The sequence below is a fragment of the Neoarius graeffei genome, chromosome 16, assembly GCF_027579695.1.
Source record: "Neoarius graeffei isolate fNeoGra1 chromosome 16, fNeoGra1.pri, whole genome shotgun sequence".
Taxonomy (NCBI): Eukaryota; Metazoa; Chordata; class Actinopteri; order Siluriformes; family Ariidae; genus Neoarius; species Neoarius graeffei.
The window spans coordinates 32,554,708-32,572,432 of NC_083584.1; the positions used below are offsets into that span (position 1 = coordinate 32,554,708).

At 42.8% G+C, this 17,725-nt stretch overlaps 1 protein-coding gene across 3 annotated transcripts; it reads right to left on the reverse strand.

Annotated features, from left to right (window-relative positions):
- ak2 (adenylate kinase 2) lies at window positions 1-15,949 on the reverse strand. 3 transcript variants are annotated; one of them, XM_060942807.1, is made up of 7 exons: window positions 15,768-15,949; window positions 10,399-10,524; window positions 10,134-10,244; window positions 9,948-10,042; window positions 5,886-5,958; window positions 996-1,191; window positions 1-184 (listed from the first exon to the last, which is right to left on the reverse strand). In XM_060942807.1, the coding sequence occupies exons 1-7, from the start codon at window positions 15,864-15,866 to the stop codon at window positions 177-179; spliced, it is 708 nt and encodes a 235-aa protein (XP_060798790.1). In that variant the 5' UTR covers window positions 15,867-15,949; the 3' UTR covers window positions 1-176. The 3 variants fall into 3 exon arrangements, with proteins under 3 accessions (XP_060798790.1, XP_060798791.1, XP_060798789.1); XM_060942808.1 differs by lacking the exon at window positions 996-1,191; XM_060942806.1 differs by having other exon boundaries at window positions 1-1,191.
- Between the last annotated feature and the right edge of the window lie 1,776 nt (window positions 15,950-17,725).

The window sequence follows — 17,725 nt, forward strand, 5'->3', positions numbered from 1 at the left end:
TCAGTAAAATATCGCCTTTTATTTCAAATGAAGCACGGTCAGGGTCATTACAGTGTGTTTCTAATGTTGGTGAACCATACAAAATAAAAGCATACCGTCATAAGCATGAATACATTTATGTTATAGACACTGCCCCCTTGTCTCATCAGGCTCAGACTGGATGGAGGAAGCAGGTTTCAAACAGCTGTAAAGAAAAAAAATGGCTCAAGTAAATGAAATATTCACATGGATGCAAAAAAAAGGGGAAAATTATTTTTTTTCCTCCACTGCAGGATGCAGTACACAAAAATATTAAATCCATGTGCCACCAGGTGGACATGAGGAGAATTACAAGGACAAAGGACAACTAAAGCAAGAGCGGTTTTATTTTAAATAATGCAAGCAAATGTCTAAAAGGTCTGCTTACAAAGTGTTAAAAGAATCAAACAAAAATGAGTAGCTAAATATCAAATTATAGACTTGCAGCATAAACATGCAGCACTGTGACAATCAGGAAGATTGGTATTAGGGGTTAGAACGAAAGTGACAGATTGGTCATGCTGACTTAGTGAAAGATTTCTGAGAAAAACAACATCCTCTGGTATGCGTGTGTATGGGTTTTTTTTTCTGGCTGGTTGCTTGGACACAAATGTCGAAAGCCTCTGAAACTGTGCATACTTTGTTCTCACTTTGCAACAAGATACATACCATGTATGAACACATGCCACCATTAAGCACTTCCTACTCCACAGACATAAAATCCACATGTGCCATGGTGTGTAACGCAAGAGAGAAAAAAAAAAAAAAAGATCGTTGTCAAAGCCGTCATGTTTCCACAGGCACAGTTGTGACAACTCGACATCATGCTTTCAGACGACCCTAAGCTGGTAAACTCACACTCAAGTGCAGCATTTTCCTTAAAGGTGGAATCAAACCTTTCCATGAAAAAGAGATAGACACACTAAGGAAAGACAGGGATGGAGAAAATGTTTAGATGAAAAACACAAGGTCTTTACAGGTGGCGGCTGAGAAGGCAGCAAGGATGGAGGCAAAGACAATGTCGGGTGACTGAGCAGCGTCGATGGCACGGTGTATACCACGTGCGCTATAGTACTGCACCAGGGGGGCTGTCTGTCTGTGATAGGCCTCCAGCCTCGAGTGCAGCGTCGTCTCATTATCATCACTACGACGAATCAGAGGCTCCCCAGTTACCTAAAGGCACAAACAGATCGACGAATATTTAAACCAGTACAGGAGTTCAGAACATGAGGCACAGTTAATTCTCTCATCTGGTCTTGGACAAGTGTTATCCAGTGGCTTGGAAACTTCTCTGGATAAGTTTCGTCTCCGGCAGGACACATGACAAATTCACCTGAAGTCACACTAATAATACATCTGTATCCAAAACTCCCTTAATCTAAGAAATGCTTGTTCTTCAGGTGGAAGTTTGATAAAGGGATGACTTATGTAAGGATTAGAACAAACAGCATGCTGTCATAGGAAAATACTAAACAGGGGTGGGTTTCCCAAAAGCCTCTGAACGCTAAGAGCATCTTAACTAGAAGAGTGTGTGTTCATTGTGCTTCTCTCGACAATCTTTGTGCTGCGATGCTTTTGGGAAACTCAGGCCAGGTTGTTTGAAAGCACCTCAACATCTGGAAGCGTTTTATTCCTCTTAAAGCAGGGCAAACAGTCCATGGTTACAATTTTTATTTATTAAAAGAATACCACTTTATACGTTTTATTCATTTATAAATCACTCCTGTTTCATTTACATGATAGCCACTCCAAACAGTTCCCTCACCAACTTCTTTTTACTGAACCTCCTGACACTTCCAAAGCGCTGACCGTCCAATTATTCTTTAAAAACGTTCTGTTATTTAACGGTTTGTTATTAGATTTAGTTTATGTGGTGCGTCTGACATACAACTGTGGAAATTATGACAGTAAGGCCATTATTAAAAAAATGTTCTGTTTCCGGTCCACCGGCCGGGTGAGTGCTGTTTGTGCGGTTGAAATTTTTTTTTTTAACGCCTGCTTTTCGACTTTTTTTTTTTAAAGATATTTTTTGGGCTTTTTTCACCTTTATTGGATAGGACAGTGTAGAGACAGGAAATGAGCAGGAGAGAAAGAGACGGGGAGGGATCGGGAAATGACCTCGGGTCGGAATCGAACCCGGGTCCCTGGATTTATGGTGTGGTGCCTTATCCACCTGAGCCACGATTAAACTGTCATATTTTATTAAATGTGTCTGCTTTTGTAATAAAAAAGTACTGAAAGAAAAAGCAAAACACAGCATTACGATTTCTTATCCATCCATATATATATATATATATATATAAAAAAAAAAAACCCTCCCTCCCGACTGAAAATTTTTTTGCTCACCCGGTGGACAGGAAACGGATTTTTTTTTTTTAAGGATGGCCTAATGAGAATGTATCAAAAGAAAACAAGCACCTTAAGTCACGCTGTGAGAGAAAATGACTTTCTGACCAATCAAATCCAAGAATTCAACCAAGCTGTGGTAGAAATGCATTTATTCGCCATGGCCTTATTGTTTTATCCAAGATATTAGCTCTGCAGGTAGTAGAACAGCTAGCTAACTTTCCATAGAAATCTGAGGAGCTTGAGCTTCAACACTCGCATAAAGCATTCCAAGTTTCAAATCCTTTTCAAAATTAGCGAAACAGGACACGTACGACATATGTACAGCCAGGAAAAGAAGTGCACCTATTGCATTTCTTTTCCTAAACTGGTAACACAAAGAGACACGTTTAATGCCAACACGATAACGTTCTTCAAGTCTATCATTAATTATGTACAACTGTGTCACAAGATGAGGACATCCAAATTTGGGCCAGCTGTAATTACAACACAGTGCAATAAAAAGTGACATGAACCAACAGTGTGTGCGCCTTTTTCTGGTTATCACTTCTGTACAAATGGCCCGGTGTGCAGCTACAAGTTGCACAATCCTGACTTCTCCGTAGGCGATTTTAAATAAAGTTCAGCGCACACAGAAAGCCGAAGCGCGAGACTTAAACGCGTCTCTATGGAGCGTAAGCTTCACAAACCTACGCAAAGGAAAAACAAACCCAGCAGAAGAAAAGTGCTTCAGAAACAAGTGTGAATTGGCCTTTAGCCACTTATTCGAATAAACTCCAACATGCCTAGACGTCCAATATGTATTGTTTCCAGAGGTGGACAGGAACGAAGTACATTTACTTGAGTACTGTCCTTAAGTACACTTTGAGTATCTGTACTTTGAGTATTAATTTTTTTGGAAACTTATGACTTTAACTTCACCAAATTTGAAAGACAAATATTGGACTTTTCACTCCACTACATTTCTATCAAAGTCCTCGTTACGAAGAAACAGCTTCGAAAGTGGAGGCTTTTTGTTTTCTTTTATAAAACATGCTGGGTTTTTTCGCAGGTGACACTGAAACAGCCTATCAGTAATCACTAGGGTCGGGTCACGTCACGTCCATAGACTGTATAAAATCAAGTTCAATTTCTCAGCAGCGTTATCTGAACCCGATCAGTTGATAGCAGAATGATACTTCGTTTACACGTAGCCGGGTATTTATGAAAACGGGTATCTTCTCCTCCCCGTACTAGAAAATAATTCCGTTTACACAATGCTCAAAAACAGCCAGGGAAGGCTGTCAAAAACGTGTCAAACAAATAGAAAGCCAACCAGAGATCTGAAAGCCAAGGAGGAGGGACCGTCAGATCACAATGCTAAAACTCCGTTTTCCACTATTTACATGCAGGCATGAAAACGGAGTTTTCACAAATCTCCACTTTGCCCGGAGTTTTCGAAAGCAGCCGTTTTCAGTGACTGAAACCTCCGTTTACGTGTAAATGATGGGTGCAACCGCATAAATAAATATCCGTTTTTATAGATACCCGGCTACGTGTAAACGGGGTCTGAAAGGAGGCGGTTTTTCCGGAGAACGCACGCCCTCATGGCCATACCTAGAACCCATGTTTCAGTTTTCTGAAAGGATTAATGAATCGTTTGGTTTTAAATGTTTGCTTTGTTTGCCTAAAACGAACCACATCACGGCCTACAAAAACTCGCCGTCCAACCTGCGGAAGCATATCGAGGGATGTAAACGTTTTATTCCAAGAGAAAGCTTGCAACGAAGCTGTCTGCGCTTTTAGAGCTAGCGATAACATTGCAATAGCTATGCGGTCTGGTTAGTCAAATAACTTTCTATGGATTTGCCCGCCAAGGTGCTACAGCCTTGTCCACGGCTAACATTAACACATAGCTAGTTAACTTGGACACCGTTAGTATGTAAAAATGGACTTGCGCCAACATGAATAACGTTTATTGAGCAAGATTATGCGAAAGTTAACAGAATGTAGAAATCTTTCTTTTCTAGTAGCGTTAGCTACCCAATATGATTTCGAGTTTGAAAAGAGTTTGCGAGCATGTCAGGTGGAGCTTCAGCGCTACAGGTTCTACAAATTAGTCAGAAAATCCAGTCGGTTGCTTCAGAGGCAATCGGTTTTGTAAGCGTTGTGGCAATAATACAACAATACGTTGACAGAAAATGTACTTTTAATACTTACACTACCGTTCAAAAGTTTGGGGTCACTTTGAAATGTCCTTATTTTTGAAAGAAAAGCACTGTTCTTTTCAATGAAGATCACTTTAAACTAATCAGAAATCCACTCTATACATTGCTAATGTGCTAAATGACTATTCTAGCTGCAAATGTCTGGTTTTTGGTGCAATAGGTGTATAGAGGCCCATTTCCAGCAACTCTCACTCCAGTGTTCTAATGGTACAATGTGTTTGCTCATTGCCTCAGAAGGCTAATGGATGATTAGAAAACCCTTGTACAATCATGTTAGCACAGCTGAAAACAGTTGAGCTCTTTAGAGAAGCTATAAAACTGACCTTCCTTTGAGCAGATTGAGTTTCTGGAGCATCACATTTGTGGGGTCGATTAAATGCTCAAAATGGCCAGAAAAATGTCTTGACTATATTTTCTATTCATTTTACAACTTACGGTGGGAAATAAAAGGGTGACTTTTCATGGAAAACACAAAATTGTCTGGGTGACCCCAAACTTTTGAACGGTAGTGTAAGTATTTTTAAAAAGCAATTACTTCAGTCCTTTAACTTAAGCAAAATTTTGACTGGACAACTTTCACTTGTACTGGAGTAACATTTAACCAGTGGGATCTGTACTTTGACTTCAGTAATAAACTTGGGTACTTTGTCCACCTCTGCTTGTTTCAAAGAAAAACAAAATGTTTAAATTCATGTTGATTACATGTCAGGAAAATCATCTATTTGGTATATTTTAAAAGGCATTTATAGATTTAAAAAAAAAGGGGAAAAAAAAAAAACCCAGGCCACATGACAACAGTGAAGTTACCGTCATGGGCTTGCATAAGCTGCCAGAACTGAAATTACACAACACCTAACGCTTTCTACATTGTGGCTTTTAAGGCTGATAATGGCTGAGCCTGCTAAATAAACAGATAGATAGACAGATCCACAATACTGACGTTTACTGATATTTCTGGATGTAAAAACACTTTTGTGATTTGGTATCATATTTACAGCAGAAACTACATGCATATTCAGCAGAATCGCAGAACATACCACTAATAACCTGTACAAACGGAAGACTGATGCCTACCGAACACTTTTGTCCATAATAGAGAACGGCTGTAATTACACATGCGGTGCAGAGGGTTATTACCGCAGAGCAATCTGGCACAGTCATGGAGCTACCGTGCTGCTACCTTTAATTTGGTCTTTAACCCGAAACTCCAGCTTGAAATGTCTCTCTTCAGTTTTCTAACAAGTGTTTCGGCAATATTCATTTCCATTATGCAAAGTAAGCTGTAACCGGTGCTTCGAAATCATTTAAACTTACATCGTCCTTCATTGGTTCCTTGGGTGGATTAAACTCCTCATGGTACGAACGGCCACTGGGTTGATGAATAAGCCTGAAAATGCAACAGACCACAGAAAAAAAATAAAAAATTCAAACATTTTTTAGGAAATACCAGCAGGTCCAGTCCAAATCCTTTGGGGAACACAACTGCACAGTATAGTAACTGCCCCAATATGGCGAAATCAACTTGGAGGAATGAACAAGGAATCACAAATGACTGAAGACACAAGAGAAGTGTGTGAAGTCTTGTGCTCACAACCGCGAGTTGGCCTAGTGGTTAGCGTGTCCGCCTCTTGATCAGGAGATTGTGAGTTCTATTCGCGGTCGGGTCATACCAAAGACCACCATAAAAATAGCACCTACTGCCGTCTGGCAAGGTACGCTGAAATACAGATGCGACTGGGAAGTCAAACTCTCGCGGTTATCAGAGGACTAGACCCCCACTGTAACCCTAGCTATGTCATAGGCGAGAGGCCGAGGGCTATGGAAACGGAGATCGGTGCCGCCATATTGGCGCGGGAAGGACTTGTGCTTACATGCTCTGGTGCAGGAATCAGTCAACATCACTAATGTCCTTATTTAAAGTGCATATCATGGGTAAATTCAGGAGCAAGATCAATGTAATTCTCCTATTTTATATTAAACTTTGGTCAAATATCTGTAACATTCTGCATCCTCTACAATTTATTTTACCTTGTGCAATACCAGAAAAATTCAGTTGAAATCAAGCCATTTGAGGCGAATTGGTCTGCCTCTGAAAAAACTTGGCGTTTGGATTTCCTGAAAAACATTGATTTTCGTGACGTCGTGTGCGGGACACCTCCTTCTGAATCCTACGTCAGCGCTGGTTTGTTTATGGGAAAACGACCTGGTGGTTTTCTGCAAATTTCTTCAACGTTATCGCGTAATTATTAAAATGGTTAACAGATGTATCGTGGGAGGGTGTAGCAACACCGATCTTGATGGGATTAGTACTCAACGTTTCCCAAAAGACCGGACAATGAGAGAGAAATGGGAGCGCTTGGTCTACACAGGCTGTGCACTGAAACCGTGCAAAGCTCGCGCAGCCTGCTGGCGCTTCCGCAGGTGACGTCACGAATCTGGCTCCAGACTCCCTTGGGATTTTTCCAGATGCGTTTTGTTATTTTATTTTTTTCTGCTGTAGACAGATGGCCTTGTGCAAAATTACCCTTCTGGATGAGTGTATAAAAGGACGTACTTTCATTAAAAAAAACAAACAAACACGAAATTGGTCCAGAATATGCCCTTTAAGAGCTACAGACTGTTTAGAGAGAAAAATCAGGCTTGAACAGTGCACTAATTTGTATGTTTCTGGGAATACTCATAAAAACAAAATCAAAATAAACTAGAGCTGTGAGTAAACTCACTATAGAATACCCCCCGCTTATGAGCCCGTCATCATATACTGCCACATGTAAGGGAATGAGTTGAATGCATTATCTTCCCTTGGAAACATTGGACTGGGATTATTTTCCTTCGTGCACATTTTCAGGTGGTATACTGCAACTGTGTAAAGTTGCATCAAAATCCATCAAACCGTTTAGGAAGAGCTGCGCTTACAAGACGCATGGATGGACGGACAGACGGAGATTCCTATATAACCCCCCTCCCCCCAACTTTGTTTGCAGGGGGTATAATAAAAGAGATTGATGAAGAAAAGCTCAAAGCACAAGCTCACCAGTGGTTTCACATTTCTGACTTGATGAACTGAGGAGTCATGTATTATAGACGCATTACTTGTCAGTACATTTGAAGATGGTTGGAGTTTAAAAACAGTAAGATGCAGTGGATCAAAGTTCAGGGAAATTTCAAGTGCCACACATACAACACTCCATTCTTTCAAACTCACACCAACCATGTTTATATCGTGAACCTCACTCAGTGCTGACCTAAAACATGGACATTCTCAAAGTGATTGATCAGATTTTCTCAATTTCAATTCCACCTACAGATTATGACTGATTTATGAATTAGTGCAGGTTGCAGTCAGTCATTTATACCCCTTTTCCACCAAATCAGTTCCAGGGCTGGTTCGGGGCCAGTGCTGGTGCTGGTTCACAACTCGTTCAACTTGCGAGCCAGCTGAGAACCAGTTCGCTTTTCCATAGCTCGCGGTGCTAAGGGAAGCCACGTCATTACGTCGCTGTATACGTCAGTTACATTGCTGAGTTTGCATAAACCTTGGCACAAACATCGAAGCAAAAACAACACGGAAGAAGCAGCAGCAGCAACAACAATAATAATAATGGATGACTTCGCGTTTGTACAGCTGCTGCTTCTCGTCGCTTAAAAATGGCGACCGGTTTTTCTGGCCCCAGAGCCAGTTCTTTGTCAGTGGAAACAGAAAACCCGGTTCCAAACTAAGCACTGGCCCCGAACTAGGGATGGCGAAAACTAAAAAAAATCTTGACCGACCACCGAGCCTCATTAGCCAGTTAAAGTCGGTTAACCTATGAGTTTAAACAGGGATGCAAACGGCGCGCCTTTTTCACGGCTCGTGCAGATCCGATTTTTTTTTGGGGGGGGGGGGGGGGGGGCGTTGGAGTGTCTGAATAATTTCATCAGAGTAAATTCTGTATTAAAATTACTAAATAAGCAAATGCCGTTACAGTCCATGAAAAAGTCGGCACCTGTGCCTTTAGTTTGTGTGGAGAGATCTGATCTGCAATAACATGCATTGTTGGCTACAGACCGAAACATACTTTCAGAATGCACTGGCCAAGGCAGGACTAAACTCCATGTGCCTTCTAATAATAATTAAAAACAAAAAAAGAATAGTAATTTGTAAGCTAAAAAGCCTGTGTCTACACTTTCTTCTTTCGCTGAGTGGCAGCTCTGTTCAACTGGGGCAGGACATGACTGAATGGGTGTTTCTGATTTGTCAGCTGTCTTTAACTGGGGCGGGAGGGCGGGACATGACTGAATGGGTGTTTCTGATTTGTCAGCTGTCTTTAACTGGGGCGGGACATGACTGAATGGGTGTTTCTGATTTGTCAGCTGTCTTTAACTGGGGCGGGAGGGCGGGACATGACTGAATGGGTGTTTCTGATTTGTCAGCTGTCTTTAACTGGGGCGGGACATGACTGAATGGGTGTTTCTGATTTGTCAGCTGTCTTTAACTGGGGCGGGACATGACTGAATGGGTGTTTCTGATTTGTCAGCTGTCTTTAACTGGGGCGGGAGGGCGGGACATGACTGAATGGCTGTTTCTGATTTGTCAGCTGTCTTTAACTGGGGCGGGAGGGCGGGACATGACTGAATGGGTGTTTCTGATTTGTCAGCTGTCTTTAACTGGGGCGGGACATGACTGAATGGGTGTTTCTGATTTGTCAGCTGTCTTTAACTGGGGCGGGAGGGCGGGACATGACTGAATGGGTGTTTCTGATTTGTCAGCTGTCTTTAACTGGGGCGGGACATGACTGAATGGGTGTTTCTGATTTGTCAGCTGTCTTTAACTGGGGCGGGACATGACTGAATGGGTGTTTCTGATTTGTCAGCTGTCTTTAACTGGGGCGGGAGGGCGGGACATGACTGAATGGCTGTTTCTGATTTGTCAGCTGTCTTTAACTGGGGCGGGACATGACTGAATGGGTGTTTCTGATTTGTCAGCTGTCTTTAACTGGGGCGGGAGGGCGGGACATGACTGAATGGCTGTTTCTGATTTGTCAGCTGTCTTTAACTGGGGCGGGACATGACTGAATGGGTGTTTCTGATTTGTCAGCTGCCGTCCTTACACCGCATGGCATGGCCCAAGCATTTACAATACAGAATTCCAGGTTCTCCGCTCCAAAATCGGCAGCTTCAAAACGATTTATTTATTTATTTTTTTTCACCGACAACCAAAAAAAAATTAACCGGTTGACGTTGATTCGGTCAACCACCGGTCAAACGGTCATCGGTTAACATCCCTACCCCGAACCAGCCTTGGAACTGCTTTGGTGGAAAAGGGGCATTAGACAGACCTGTAGCAGCTCACTATGAATCTTTGGTTTAATGCACACACACCACCCCTCCTCTTACCTTCCACAGATCCTGCGCACAAGAAGAGAGTCCTCTACACTGAACTCGACAACAGAGTCCAGCTTCTCTGCACGTTTTTCAAGCAGCTCATCCAACTACAGGGGACAACAGGATCATTTCATTTCAAAATAATGAGCGATTTATTAGCATTTGATTTTTATTACTCACTACATGAATTAAGTTTACCATTTCTGCTTGTCTGACTGTGCGAGGAAAACCATCTAACAGAAATCCTTCTTTGCAGGCAGGAGTGTCCAGGTTCTTCTCGATGAGCTCGACGACCATCTCATCACTCACCTAACAGCAGCAGACAGACAAGGACTCACTCTCTCTCTCTCAAAATAAAAAAAACTCCAAACCCCCACTATTTAAAAAAAAAAATGCTTAAAATAAGAGCTTCTGGAAAAAGGCAAAACCCACCAGAGAAAAACTGGACATTTGTTCACATTACCAGTTTGCCAGCATCCATTGTCTGTTTTAATCTTTGGCCTAATTCAGAACCAGACGCCACCATCGCTCTCAGCATGTCCCCAGTGGCCAGATGACACACACAGAACTTCTCTGCCAGCTTGGGAGCCTGTAAAAGCCAAAGAACAAAGCATTAAACCACGTCTCGTCCAGATAAATACCTGGGTACCTTAACAGCTCAATAGTTTACAGTCAGCACATCAACTTGCTTGAAAGTAATACTATTTTAGTGCTCTGCGAGATTCACGTTTCAAAATTAAACACTTTTAGAGCTCATAAATTCAGATTCATAATCTCAGTTAACATGAAAATGGGGGCTGCGATAGTGAGGTGAGAAAGAGAGTGCAGGCAGGGCGGAGCAGTTGGAGAAGGATTTCGGGAGCCATTTGTGATCGGAAAGTCCCAGCAAAAATGAAAGGTAAGATGTATACAAGACAGTAGCGAGACCAGCTGTGATGTATGGATCGGAGACCGTACCCTTAACGAAGAGACAGAAGGCAAAGTTGAGGATGTTAAGGTTTGCGATGGGAGGTTGGACAGGATAAGGAATGAGCACATCAGAGGGACAGCACACGTAGAGAGCTTGGGAATGAAGCTAAGAGAGATGAGACTGAGATGGTATGGGCACATCCTGAGAAGAGATGCAGAGCATGTGGGAAGGACGGTGCTGCCAGGCACATGAAAACGAGGAAGGCCAAAGAGGAGATACACTACCGTTCAAAAGTTCGGGGTCACCCAGACAATTTTGTGTTTTCCATGAAAAGTCACACTTTTATTTACCACCGTAAGTTGTAAAATGAATAGAAAATATAGTCGAGACATTTTTCTGGCCATTTTGAGCATTTAATCGACCCCACAAATGTGATGCTCCACAAACTCAATCTGCTCAAAGGAAGGTCAGTTTTATAGCTTCTCTAAAGAGCTCAACTGTTTTCAGCTGTGCTAACATGATTGTACAAGGGTTTTCTAATCATCCATTAGCCTTCTGAGGCAATGAGCAAACACATTGCACCATTAGAACACTGGAGTGAGAGTTGCTGGAAATGGGCACCTATGGAGATATTGCACCAAAAACCAGACATTTGCAGCTAGAATAGTCATTTAGCACATTAGCAATGTATCGAGTGGATTTCTGATTAGTTTAAAGTGATCTTCATTGAAAAGAACAGTGCTTTTCTTTCAAAAATAAGGACATTTCAAAGTGACCCCAAACTTTTGAACGGTAGTGTACAAGGATGTGGTGAGAGAGGACATGAAAGTGGCAGGTGTGGTAGAGAAGGATGCGGAAGACAGGGAGCAACGGAGACGAAAGATCCGCTGTGGCGACCCCTAATCGGGAGCAGCCAGAAGAAGAAACTCAGTTTTCAGATATTCATAAAACCGTATTCAGGTGGTGCAGTGGTTAGCACTGCCGACTGAGCGGCCAGGGTCTTTCTGTGTGGAGTCTGCATATGTTCTCTTCCAAGTGTTTTCTCCCACAGTCCGAAGACATGCGGATTAGGTCAAGTGGCTACTCTAAATTGCTCACAGGCGTGAATGTGAACGTGAATGGCTGTCTGTCTCCTTGTGTAAGGGTTGCACCTGTCCAGCTGGAATTGGTTCCAGCTCAGTTGTATCAGGTAGGTGGTATGATGGTACAGTGTGTAGACTAGCAATTCATGGTTCAATCCAAACCTGAGGTTCTGGTCTATATGGGTGTCCACCAGGTTAGTGGTCTCATTCAGGGCAAATTCTCCTGTCTCAGACCAACCAACAGCACTAGAACCACCAGAGGTGTCAAGTAACAAAGTACAAATACTTCGTTACTTTACTTAAGTAGAAATTTTGGTACTTTCTACTTTACTGGAGTAATAATTTTTCAACCTACTTTTTATCTCTACTCGTTACATTTTCAAGCATTTACTTTTACTTTGTTACGTTTATAATAGTCTCGTTACTTGCATTTCATTGCGCCAATCTTTATATTACTTTGTCCACCTAATAAACTGCCACTCAGGGCACTCCAAGCACACAGCAATCAGAGCTCTGACTTTGACACCGTTAGTAAATTGCGGGCGCTCGTTCGTTTGTCAGGAGTGGAATCCCCCCCCGAACCATGCGGCATTCTCTTTTCTGAGTCAGGTGAAGTTTACAAACGCAGTTATGGTATCTTGGTGGGGGTTAGTGAGTAAAGTGACAGGTCTTAGCTTAGTAAACGTTATATTAGCTTGTAGTGTGTCGGCATTCCAGCGGCCGCCCTTTCTCTCCTCGCCTGTGTTCAGCCTCGCATTGCTGGAACACAAACATTCTGTTGACTTCTCTCGGTGAGCCAGTAACTAGTAGGGATGAGAAAGTGTTTTTCTTGCATTTTAACTGGAACCTGCTGCCTCTACTGCATGTCCCATATGAAAAAGAAAAAAACTGCAATTTTACAGTAATGTTAGTGTAGTATTCATTCATTCATTCATTCATTCAAATACTGTATTATTACTGCCGTTTAGACAGTGAATGCAATGCAACTTTGGACACAAAATGATTGCCAGCATACTGCAAAAATATTGCGTTATACAATATTTTGGACATTACAATGTTTTTTTTTAATATATACATTTTCAATAAAAATTTATTGATAACTTACTTCTGAGGTATGAAGTTTTACACCATTACAACACTTACAGACAACAAGTCATTATTACTTGTGCTCCATGAAACACATTTTAATGGGTCAGGAGAATGGACTGTATGTGGACTTCTAGGCTGCGCCTTTGTCCTTAATAGCATTTTTTCCTCTTTCGTTACTTTTACTTTTGTACTTTAAAGTAGTTTAGAAATCAGTATACTTTTTACTTTTACTTGAGTAAAAAGCTTCAGTTGATACTTGTACTTCATGAAAAGTATTTCTAAATTATCTATACTTCTACTTGAGTAATAAATGGTAATACTCTTGACACCTCTGAGAACCACTAACCACATCACACATTTCAGAACAACAGTGATGGAGTTTTCCTTTAACACCAGATCTGATACTTCATTCACTATCAATTCCTCCAGTCAACTGAGTCGCTTTATTCCACAAGGAACTCAATTACGCCATAGAGGCAAAGGTTACTAAAGGGGTGTTCACACGGCAGCTTTTACTCCGGTGTAGCACCGGGGCTGCCCCGGTAGAGCGTTCACACGGTACAAAGTTATACCGGTGTAGCCCCTGAAAGCTGCTTAAACCGGTGCAAATCTAACCCTGCTCGGGAGGTGGTTTAAGAAATTTACTCCGGAGTAAATGCTAGTTTGCGGGGCAGCACCGATATAAAATGGGACGTCTGAACGCTACAGGGGTAGACTCGCTACGCGTGAGGAGAGTTGATTACATACGGGCATTGCATAATTTGCATCCTGGTATTTTGCGCTTCCAAAATGGCGAATATCAACAACAACAGAACTGCGTCTCTTCATCCACGTTGTTTTCCCGGCGCTTGGTGATGCCATGACAACCGTCCACATGGCCATGAACGACACGAAGTCGTCGATTTGTTGCCGAATGAATTGTAGAATGCGTTGTTTTCGTGCTCTCTTGTACTTGCACAACCTTTCCTTTCTCTCTTTTACCCTTTTACGGTGTCTGATAGACCACAACGTGGAAAGTTTGTCTGGAGAAGTATAAACCATGGTTTTTCGATATATCAATCACAAACAAGGCGGGAAAAGGAAGTACATTTTCACACATGCGCATATTTCATTTCCACATTATTACTATCGTATAGAGATCTTGCAGTCACGTGACCGGAAAGTACACAGCCGCCATCTTGTCGGTAAAAAACACAGCTGAATACTGCTGCACTCGTGTACAAATGGATCAATTTCAACCGACGGACTACACGGCTCATTTTTCTAATGAACAGGTAACTAGATATATGTCTAAAATAAACGATCTACAGATTAGTGACCCTTATGGCTTACCGGACGGAGTTTTCACGACCGTGTCAGTGGATATTGAACTGCCAGAGGTGGAATACCCAGATGTGTATAATTACCTCATTAACTTCCCCTCGCTGTTCAGTGGTGAAGCACTGCATGCTTATAAATCTCTGGACAGTTATCTTTACAGAAATTCAGGATGTCAGCGACTCAGATGTGGCATCTTGTAAACAAGAAAATAACAATCCTCATTGGACGGGTAAGTCACTTAAGTATTGAGTATAGCACTGACCAGCCGATTATAGAATAGAATAAGGTAATTCCAGCTGTAATTCCAAATCGTCCGTCTTGTTTACCATGGATCTGGCGTTGGAGAGGTAGAGGTTTAGCAGTGGAGGTTTGAGTGGCTGTTTTCTGAGCTTAGTCAACAGGCCGGCTCTGCAGCCTCGCTTTTGCTTCCGCTCCCGACGCCGCCTCCTTCGCTTTGCTTCTGATAACAATCCACGGAGACCCTGCTGGTCTCGCTATCTCGTCCGGAATATTGTGCATGCGATGGAAATCGCTACAAACCGTCATTTTCTGCTGGAAACCAATATCCAGTAAGTCCATACGGTTGTAGTGGATATTGAAGTCCGGTACAGACGAACAACACGCAAAAATACACACAAAAAACATAAAAAACGTGTACAGGTAGGGAGAGCTTGTAGCCGCAGCCGTTGTAGTATTGTATATAGTAGGGTTTTCCAGAAGAAAAGGTAGAAGTAGAAGGCGGAAATATGGCGTTTGACCGACAAGATGGCGTCTGTCACAATCTGGATCGGCTGTGACGTCACATGCAAGTGCTCCATAGCACGGTCGCAAAAACTGCCGTGTGAACGCAAGTGGGGCTGCACCGGTGCTAACACGCTTCTCTCTAGTAAGCAGGTTTGTGACGTGTGAACGCTCCACAAAATTTACACCGGTGTAAGATATATCGCAACAAAATACATCGGTGCAAATATGTGCCGTGTGAACACCCCTTCTGGCACAGTGCAATGAAGCAACCGCTGGCCCGGTTCAGAAAAGAAACCCAGTGCTGGATCCGAACCAGGACTCGATACAACACCAAAAGAACCAACATGGTCAGACGCGCAGCTTGTGAACAGGCAAGGCAGGCAACTGCTTGGGGCCCCCTGGCCCAGGGGCCCCCGGACTTATTTATTTTGTTTTTTATTGTTCTTTACCATTGTATTTTCACATTTGGAATTTAAAAAACTTTGGTTTCATACATTTTTCGTTGGTGTCAGATTATTTATAACATATTGGTGATGAACACTGGTCAGAAGGGCCCCCGGGAAATTTTTGCTTGGGGCCACAACAGACTCTAGACTCGCCTCTGAACACGGGGTCATGTGAACAAGCCATGCATTCTATTCACGCGCATGTTAGCTTAGCTAAGTTAGCTAGCACAGAGAGTCTGACCTGAGTCCCTTTCCCCGCGCCGGGGGGCCCCAGCAGGATGGCTCGAATCCCTTTACGAACACCAGACACAACATCGTCTGTTTGCAAGCTGGGTGCCATGGTCGACTTTTTAGCCCACACTGTGGCAGCTCCGGACCTCCAGCACAGCTCCTCCGGCTGCAAAAGGAAGCACTAACACCTCCTTCCTGTCTCTATGGATAAGTCCCGCCCCTTAGAGAAACAACACGCCTGCTGATTGGCTGTAGAGACGTCTTTCAAAAAAAACTTGCGCTCATTCCAAGTGACGTATAATCCGGTTTTTTTTTTTTAATTAATTAATTTTTATTTGTATTATTTTTATTTAAAGTTCAGTACCTGAATTTACAAGACATGCACTGAGGAATGAATCAACAAAGCAATGTAGAAAATACAGCTCAAAGTGCGTGTATATTAGTATCAAGCAAAAGTTTGTACACCCCTACTCATTCAGAGGAGTTTCTACATTGTAGAACAAAACTGAAGACATCACAACTATGACGTCCATCTGTTATCTGTAGCCGCTTTATCCTGTTCTACAGGGTCGCAGGCAAGCTGGAGCCTATCCCAGCTGACTACGGGCGAAAGGCGGGGTACACCCTGGACAAGTCGCCAGGTCATCACAGGGCTGACACATAGACACAGACAACCATTCACACTCACATTCACACCTACGGTCAATTTAGAGTCACCAGTTCACCTAACCTGCATGTCTTTCGACTGTGGGGGAAACCAGAGCACTCGGACGAAACCCACGCAGACACGAAGAACATGCAAACTCCACACAGAAAGGTCCTCACTGGGCACTGGGCTCGAACCCGGACCTTCTTGCTGTGAGGCGACAGTGCTAACCACTACACCACCATGCCGCCCAACTATCCATCCATTATCTGTAGCCGCTTATCCTATTCTACAAGGACGCAGGCAAGCTGGAGCCTATCCCAGCTGACTATGGGCAAGAGGTGGGGTACACCCTGGACAAGTCGCCAGGTTATCGCAGGGCTGACACAGAGACAACCAACCATTCACACCTACGGTCAATTTAGTGTCACCAGTTAGCCTAACTTGCATGTCTTTGGACTGTGGGGGAAACCCACGCAGACACAGGGAGAACATGCAAACTCCACACAGAAAGGCCCTCGCTGGCTGCGAACCCAGGACCTTCTTGCTGTGACGTAACAGCACTAACCACTACACCACCGTGCCGCCCGACTCTGACACATGGAATTATGTGCTAAACAAAAAGGGTTAAATAAACAAAACGTTTTATATTCCGCAGCACGGTGGTGTAGTGGTTAGTACTGTTGCCTCACAAGAAGGTTGTGGGTTCGAGCCCTTTCTGTGTGGAGTTTGCATGTTCTTCTCGTGGGTTTCCCCCAAAGACATGCAGATTAAGCTAATTGTTGACACTAAATCGAGTGTGAATGGTTGTTTTGTCTCTATGTGTCAGCCCTATGATGACCTGGTGACTTGTCCAGGGTATACCCTGCCTCTCACCCATAGGTGAGATAGGCACCAGCAACCCTACACAGGATAAGCAGTTACAGATAACCGATGTTTCATATTTTAGATTCTTCAAAGTAGCCAGCGTTTACCTTGATGATGCTTTGCACACTATTGGCATTATCTTAACCAGCTTCATGAGGTAGTCAGCCGGAATGCTTCTCAATTAACAGATATGCCTTGTCAAAAAGTTCATTAGTGCAATTTCTTGCCTTCTTAACATCTGTCTGATATCCAACAGTAAATAGTAAAAATACAGTAAACATCTCTATTCCACAACTGTAGTAAGCCATATATCAAGAACCACTCAACTAAGTAAAGAGAAACAACATCCATCACTACTTTAAGACAAAGTGACTTTTGATAAAGGAAAAAAAAAACCCACTGAATTAGAAGGTGTCCAAACTTAAACACAGTCATCATGTAAACAGGACATTGGT

Bases quoted from the DNA above. Each gene is read 5' to 3' on its own strand.
- ak2 (XM_060942806.1), bottom strand. From the start codon at position 15,866: ATGGCACCCAGCTTGCAAACAGACGATGTTGTGTCTGGTGTTCGTAAA. The intron at 10,245-10,398 runs GTAATGTGAACA...TGCTGCTGTTAG, and splicing joins CAATGGATGCTGGCAAACTG to GTGAGTGATGAGATGGTCGT. The intron at 10,043-10,133 runs GTAAACTTAATT...TGTCCCCTGTAG, and splicing joins CAGTCAGACAAGCAGAAATG to TTGGATGAGCTGCTTGAAAA.